The 8,081-nt window shown below is 38.7% G+C and overlaps 1 protein-coding gene across 2 annotated transcripts in view; it reads left to right on the top strand.

Moving 5' to 3' along the window:
• Positions 1-8,081, top strand: part of atp8b3 (ATPase phospholipid transporting 8B3) — a 33,550-nt gene that overhangs the window by 7,342 nt on the left and 18,127 nt on the right. For both annotated transcript variants that reach the window (XM_015051580.1, XM_015051589.1), the window contains exons 8-18: positions 227-299; positions 509-579; positions 1,119-1,210; positions 1,303-1,461; positions 3,125-3,213; positions 3,303-3,496; positions 4,661-4,869; positions 5,102-5,133; positions 6,035-6,191; positions 6,809-6,997; positions 7,206-7,318. In XM_015051580.1, coding sequence (XP_014907066.1) covers positions 227-299; positions 509-579; positions 1,119-1,210; positions 1,303-1,461; positions 3,125-3,213; positions 3,303-3,496; positions 4,661-4,869; positions 5,102-5,133; positions 6,035-6,191; positions 6,809-6,997; positions 7,206-7,318 — 1,378 coding nt within the window. The remainder of the gene's footprint in view (positions 1-226; positions 300-508; positions 580-1,118; positions 1,211-1,302; positions 1,462-3,124; positions 3,214-3,302; positions 3,497-4,660; positions 4,870-5,101; positions 5,134-6,034; positions 6,192-6,808; positions 6,998-7,205; positions 7,319-8,081) is intronic.

The following is an 8,081-nucleotide window of genomic DNA, read 5'->3' on the forward strand; positions in this document are numbered from 1 at the left end:
GTTTGGACATCCATCCACCACACATCCATCAAATTACACACATGTGCGCAAAAGACAAATGTATATAAAATTTAACTTGTAGAATATATAATCCACTATATATATATATATATATATATATATATATATATATATATATATATATATATATATAGAGAGAGAGAGAGAGAGAGAGAGAGAGAGCGTTAAATACAGACTGTATTTATTTTTTTTATTTTTCTTACAGTTTCATGACAGCCCAGTGGAAAGATGTGTGTGTTGGAGATCTGTTGAGGATCCGCAGAGACCAAATCATTCCTGTGAGTGAATGAATTAATAAAAAATAACTGAAATGCTTTTTTTTTATTCAAAAATCATTTCATTTGCTTTTGAAGACAGAATAGAACAAAAAGCGTGCAAGTGTGGTAATTTTATGCAACTGCATTTCAAGTTATATTCAGAGTTTTCTACTACCAAACACTTCTGTTTGCTTTAATAAAAATATATACATTTCTATCTTTCCTCCCAGGCTGATCTTCTTCTGCTCTCCAGTTCTGAGCCTCATAGCTTGTGTTATGTGGAGACTGCTGATATTGACGGGTAACAAAACGTAGAAAAACCAATAAGTCTGTTTGCTAAAGCTGCCGAGTGACTGTGAAAAAATTTTCTGACTTTCTACATCAACTTTTCAAACCACATACTAAAATGCTTATAGTTAAAGTGTGTTTTTTCGAGTAAATGAAATAACAGTTTTTCACAGCAGCACATGTGATACTCGGTACACACAAATCAAGACTAATGAAAAGCATAACATAAATGTTTGCAAGTGAGAAACAAGCGAAAGAATAATAGATAGACAGCACTTCCAAATTTTGGCACTCCCACTAATGACGTTGGAAAGTGTTTAAATAAATGTAGATTTTATTGGAAAAGTATAATCTCGCTGGAAAATTGTTTTCACAATGAGCTTTGGAAATTTATTTTACTCACCTTACAAGCCTCTTCACTTTCAGTGATGCAAAAGTCCGGCTATTTTATCTCATAAGGTTGAAACATGCAGATTTAACAAACAAATCCCCTGTACTGTTTAAAAGACTGCCTGATTTAATTTTTAAATAACTATCTGTTTCTTCTTGAAGCGAGACCAACCTTAAATACCGTCAGGCGCTGGGCGCAACACATAATGAGCTGACCTCTCACCCTTCAGAGGAGGCCCTTGGAGCCTTTAATGGTAAATAAATGTCCTCTCTTCTGGCTAAATGTCCAAGTTGTTCTCTTTTGAAAGAAGAGCGCAATTTAATCGGTGAACATTTAATCCTATAGGCGTTGTGCTCTGCGAGGAACCCAACAATCGCCTGTACACTTTCAGAGGTCAACTACAATGGCAAGGAGAGTGCTTCCTCCTGGAAAACGAACATGTCCTCCTTAGGGGAACAGTCCTACGCAACACAGACTTTGCCTACGGCCTGACGATATACACCGGTAGAGTTCAGCATTAAGTCTAAAAGAACAGATAAGGTGTTGGTAAAGGTGCACATTCACTCACCTTGGAATGAATGTCATATTAAATGTGGGTCTTTAAAGACACACTTGAGCCTCTCCTGTCTTTTCAAGGTGAAGTGATGGTCACACAAACATCTTCAATGATTTTTAAAAGCAGAACTGGGTGCACGAGTGTGACTTTGCTGCAATATGTAACTTAAACAAAAATATGTTTTTTTTTCCATATTTGTTAAAACCGTCATGATGTCGTGACAGTCTGATATGAGACAGGTAACCTGTGAAAGGATCGAGCTCCCCCACTTCCTCCCTAAGCTACTGAAGAAATGCACAACCCTCCATCAAAAACAACCAATCAAAACCAGGGGGAGTGTCTTAGTGCTGTCGTTCACTGCTGCTTAAGGTGCTAATAATGGAGAAGCAACTTAGACTTTCCAGGAAAACAGTTTATCCACCACTATCTGTAGCTGTGCTAACTAGCCTTAGCATTTGTGCCAAGCTATGTTGTAGTGAACCAGTTGTAGTTTAGCAAAAACCAAGGAAGAGGGGTTGAGCATGAGCACGACTGACATCGCTAAGACCCTCCTCCTGACTCTGACTGGTTATTTCTGACTGAGTAGCGTATTTCTGCATTTAGTACTGGGAGCTCAGGGAGAAAGCAGACAGGCTCGATTTTTTATTTTTATTTTTTCAGATTATCTGTCTCATACTTTAACAAAAATGTAAAACACATTTTTAAAAAAATAAACGTTACATGCTGCAGCTTTAAAGACCTAGATTTATTAATATTGCTGCTGACTTGTAGAAGGTTTTTGGGTACAAAACCTTCTACAAGTCAGGAAATTTGACAATTTTATGGCAAATAAACTGGGTGGGGAATTTATTTATGAAACAGACTTCAGCTGCTGTCAAACTGATCAGTTTCTTTCAGATTAGCTGGTACTGTGCTTTTTATGCTTACTTCAATTAATAATTTTACTTCACAGAACAGAGTGTGCTTCTAATTATGACACTAAATGCTTAACCCTTGCAGCTCTGTCTTTAAAATATGAATGCTAAAATCTGGGAGATTACACTCTTCCCCTGTCCTCTAAGTGAGCATTGATCAGGTATTGCTTGGCCAAGCAGAGCTGCTGCGTGACGCCAATTCAATGCAGTTAATGGGATCAGTCACATTTCTTTAAAAGATGGCCATTATACCAGCAACCAAAAACTGCCTATTGGTGTGACCTCAGTTTAACCTGATCAGAAATCTAATGCCGTGTAATATTAGTTACAACAAGTATTCTGGCCTTGAACGGTCGTATCAGTTTTTCAAATGAATTTCAGTGTCTTTAAACAGTTGAGTTGAGTCTGAGAGAACATCTCTGGAGAGCATAATGCTATACCTTATTGATCTGCATGAGATAACTTCTCTCTTCACTCGACCTTCGCGTTGGGGTTACACGTCCCCGGAGGGCTAAGGGGATTCAGCATGTTGCTCAAGGGTACATGAGCAGAGACTCGCTGGCGCAAGGCCCTGAACTCTAACCCTGTGACTGCAGAGTGGTCTTCTGAATCGTGCTGCAGAGGTGGCAGATGACGGTTGTTCTTTTGTTTTTTTTTTTGTTTTTTTTTTTCTTTGTTTGTTTGTTTTCCACGACAGGCGCAGACACAAAAATCCTGAGAAACTGCGGGAAACTGAGAGCAAAAAGAACTCAGCTGGAGGAAGTTTTCAACAAAGTGGTAATCGGGGTGAGTTCGTGAACGACAGGGGGAAGACAAGCAAGTAGCGACTTGTGGAGTTCTTATAAATGTTGTTTGTCTTTATTCTGGTTCACTAGATTGTCCTGTCGGTTCTGCTGGCTGCTCTGCTCCTTGCCATCGGTGCAGGTGTGTCTTCATATCAGGTCATGACCCAAACATCGTTCCTGTCTGCTCTGGTGGTCGACGGCAACCCAGCTTACAATGGATTCCTCGTCTACTGGAGTTACATAATCCTTCTCAGCCCGGCCATGCCCATTGCGCTCTACATCACGTTAGTGACATGATTTGGATCACTGGAATATTTAGTAGATTGCCAGTTTTGTAAGCATCAATGCATAGAGAAGAATAATGATATTTAATCTGATGGTTTTAGCAACCCACTAACATTCAGGTTTTTTTTGTTGTTGTTGTTTTTTTTTTTGTTTTGTTTTTTTTTTTACCAGAAACAATCAGCTTGGATGAAATACAGTCAAAATAAAATATGTGTAGTTTTTAATATATTTTCCTGGGGTAAACAAAGACTATTAAGGAAGAGAATTAGGTCCATTGGAAAGAAAAATCCGACTCTAATTTCAGAATTTTGACTTTCATCTCTAAACTTCACCAACAAATCAAGATCTTTAAACTTGAATCTCTTGAGATCAAAAGTAAAAATTCTGAGAAGAGAGTCAGTCGCCCTAATCCTAAAACACTGTACAAAAGAAAAAAACAACTGTAAAAGCTGTCCATGAATGGTTTGAAAGGTTGTCTTTTCAATCTAAAAGATTTTCTTCATACATTTTTAAAGCCTTTCTACATTCACTCTGGCCTCTTTGTGTTTTTCTTTCTGTAGTGAAGCTCTTCTCGACATTTTTCTCTTGGTGGCCATTATGGTTACAATGTGACAAAGAGTGTGATCAGAAATGACTTGGAGATGTATTGGATGGTTCCTTTGCCTCTTTTTCTAACTACCTTTGCTTGCATATTCTACACACAACAATCCCAATCTGCCTGACTGTTTGTTTCCTTTAAGTAGCCTGGTTGGCAAATAAAAATGCTCGAAGGCAGCTCATAGTTTGAACCATGACTTTGACGGATGGATTAATAATCTCCTTAGCGGCACCAACAAATCAAATTTATTATCTTTTTAGGTATTTTATTTGTCTTTTCTATCTAGGCTTAAAGGTTTTATAAATATATCAGAAACACTTTTCCAGATAGTTGTTCGGCCAACAAATTTGTCCCTGTGACTTACATGCTTCTGTCTATTTTCCTATGATTTCTTTGGCTTTCAAAGTCTTTGTTCATTAGAAACTTTATAGGCAAAAGAACAGAGTGTAAGCCACAGCTGGAACTGCATCCTCTGCATATCTCGTGCCGCCTCCATCACTGAGCCGCATGGCGCCAACATAAACCATTCCTAATGAGGTTATTCACTCTATATGTGTGTCTTCAGGTTTGAGGTGATACACACAATTCACAGCAAGTTTATTGGCTGGGATTTGGAGATGTACTGGAAACAGACAGACAAACCTGCAGAAGCCAGGAATACCTCTCTGAGTGAGGAGCTCGGCCAAGTAGGTTACCTGCTGAGTGACAAAACTGGCACATTGACCCAGAACCGTCTGCTCCTCAGACAATGCTGCATCGCCGGACAAATCTACGGTAAATACGATGAGCTTTGTGGTACGGGTTCACAGGCTGCAGATTATTCTGTATTATGTGTCAAAATCAAAAATGTATCTATCAGTTCTTGGCAGAGACCATTTTTCTATTTTCTTTTCATTTTGTCTCTCTTTTTAACCAGCATTTTAAAAAGCATATTAGATATTTAGTTAAGATTTTTAATGTGCCGTTTAATAGTTAGGTAAACAGAAAATGTTTTCCACTCCCACAGGTGACGCCTCAGTCAGAGCAGAGGATGTAAAGGTACCAAACACACCGAGATACAGTTTCAGTCTCCATTTGACTAAAACAATTGGTTGGGCAGGAAAACTAAAAAGCAAGTTTTGCATTTGTCTCCACATGAGCCAGTAAAGAAAATCCAGGTTTTGCAAGTCCAATATTTAAACTGAGGATCAAGCAGAGGCGTCCAACTCCAATCCTTGAGGGCTGATGTCCCGCAACTTTTAGATGTCTCCCTGGTCCAACACACCTAAATCGAATGGCTGAGTTATCTCCCAGCTTTCAGCAAAGTACTGCCGAGTCCTGCTATTGATCAAACTATTTGATTCAGGTGTGTTGAAGCAGAAACATAAGTGAAAGTTGGAGGAACAGTGGAGTTTGACTCTCCTGATCTATAGAGATTATCCCAGAGAGGAGTTCTCAAAGGTCCCTCTCTCTACAGTTTTTTTAGAGGCGTCCTGCTCTCTGATTTGAGCAAAATTGAAATTTGAAATATGTAGGCTGAAAGGATGCGGATGAGCGACGTGGATTACACACCTGCAGTTACGTCAGACCTGCCGGGAGGAATGAACCAAACTTTCAGGAAATTTACTGCGAGACGCTTGTGAAAGGACACAAATAGCAAATATCCAAGTCGTGCAGTTTACAAGGCAGTTTTTCCAAATACTAAGAAAAAGTATGTACAATTCTGACTTCAAACTAAGAGTTTTTTTTTTTTTTTTTTACAGAAATGTATCTTACTATTCTGGAATTATCAAATAGAAATAATCTTGTTGGTCTGAGAAGATTTAATCTGATTCAGTGTCACTGAGAAATCTGTCCTTTTATACAGCGTTAATAAATAACGTCAAAGATTTAATCCACTTGATCACAAGGTATTCTGTAACAACTTTTACTTGCTCGTTTTCCCAATTTCTTTTCCCAGCCCATGGATCTGAGCTGGAACCCGTTCTCCAGCGGTGGCCTGCGCATGTTCTCACCCACACTAGTAGAGACGCTCAGAGGACAGCGGTGTCCAGTCACCACACAGTTTCTGTCTGCGCTGGCTCTGTGTCACACCGTCATGGCCGAGTGGAAGGAAGGTGAACTTTTTGATTCATTTCTACATTTACTAACTCTGATTCTCCAAAAACCCCACACTGTTAGTCATCAGTCTTGAAGTAACACCTGTCTTCCTGTGGGTTCTTTTAGAAACTACGTGACTTTAGTGGTTCATGACTTTACTTCCTGTCACTTCTCACTTACGTCCTAGATATCATGAGACACGTCTTGTGTAATGCAGAACTGATGGCTTGAAGCAAGCAGTTTTTGGGCTCTTTTTGATTGGAGTTGCATGTTCTCCGTTTGTATGGATTAATTTGCTGCAGGTCCAGTCCTACACCAGGAGTTTTTGGTGAACTGATCTGTGTAAATTGCCCTTAGGTTACGTGTGTATGGTGGCTTGTCATGTGTTTCTGTAATGTCCTGTGACGGACTGTCCAGGGTGAACTCCCCTGAGACCCAGCAAGGATAATCAGGTTTAGACGATGAATGGATAGATAGATGTATTGAGTTCTCACATTTTAAATAACGAATTATTAAATGTTTATAAGTGGAAAATTTCAAATAATCTGCCCTATGAAATCAGTCCCAGATTATCTGAGATCTGCAGAGACCGATGCTTACTGGTTTACTTTGCGTGTTGGCCATATTTTCCCAGGATCCCCGGTTTACCAGGCTGCATCACCAGATGAAGAAACTCTTGTTGGGGCTGCCAGGGAGCTTGGCTGGGTGTTTCTTTCCAGAACAAGAGATTTTGTTGTCGTTTCAGAGCTGGGTGCCACTCGCCAGTACCAGCTGCTGGCACTGTTGGACTTCACCAGCAAAAGGAGGCGAATGTCTGTCCTAGGTAGGAGCAGAATTATTATTATTATTATTATTATTATTATTATTATTATTATTATTATTATTATTATTATTATTATTATTATTAATAATAATAATAATAATAATATTATTATTATTATAGAGATATTCTGAATCTAATAAAATACTAATTTTGCCTAAACAAAACATGTTTTTTCTTTTCTTTTTTTTTCTTTCTTTTTTTTCTGTAGTACGTGACCCAGAGGGTGGGTTGAAACTTTACTGTAAAGGAGCGGATGTAGTAATACTGGAGAGACTACAGAAGAACTGTCCACATCAGGAAAGCACTGAAATGGCATTAGAGGTGAAGGAGTTTCATTTTGTTACTAATCTGACCCGTTCTTGAATTCAAGTGAGTTTCTTACCATTTTATTGCACAAGAACCACAAACACTGTTGGGTCTTATTAGGACATTAAAATCATTGGAAAAGATTCCTTTAATCAGTAAAGATTCTAAAAAACTGTTTTTTTGTTTTTGTTTCTGACAGTTCTTGGTTAGTTCAATTGCAAACTACTGAAAAATAGGACAGAAATATTTCAAAGAACAGGATGAAAAACTAGAGGAATTAAAGGGTGACAGAAATCAAGATAAGAGAGAGTTGATCTGAGTAAAAGTGTTGGGACGATGAAAGGTTTGGAGATGACTGAGAGACAAAAAACTGGTGGAGAAGTGAGTCACCATGGGTCTGAAACTGAATCTGTTATGATCCCAACCAGTGGAAGGTGTGGGAGGAAAGTTTCTCACTGATCCAGCTGCAGTGTTAAAGACCTAGCAACAGGGACACAGAGCCAGAGAGCACTGAAAAAACTAACTTTAACTAACTGTGGTACGTAAAGACATGAACAATTTGCAAGCTCAAAGCAAGATGCCAGAGAGCACCAAACTATTTTTTTTAATTAGACAATTAATTTAATTTCACAAAACTATCGCGGTAGAAGCCATTTTGTTTGTTAAATACTTAATGAAACATACTTACCGTGTTTGATGTTGGTTGTGAATGACGTATACTCACGAGGTAATTAGTCCAAGTTTATCGTTCAGAAACTACGGCGCCTGTGATGCGCCA

This window comes from Poecilia latipinna, unplaced genomic scaffold (genome assembly GCF_001443285.1).
Source record: "Poecilia latipinna isolate Pla-1442-1.1 unplaced genomic scaffold, P_latipinna-1.0 Scaffold52, whole genome shotgun sequence".
In the NCBI taxonomy this organism is placed as follows: Eukaryota; Metazoa; Chordata; class Actinopteri; order Cyprinodontiformes; family Poeciliidae; genus Poecilia; species Poecilia latipinna.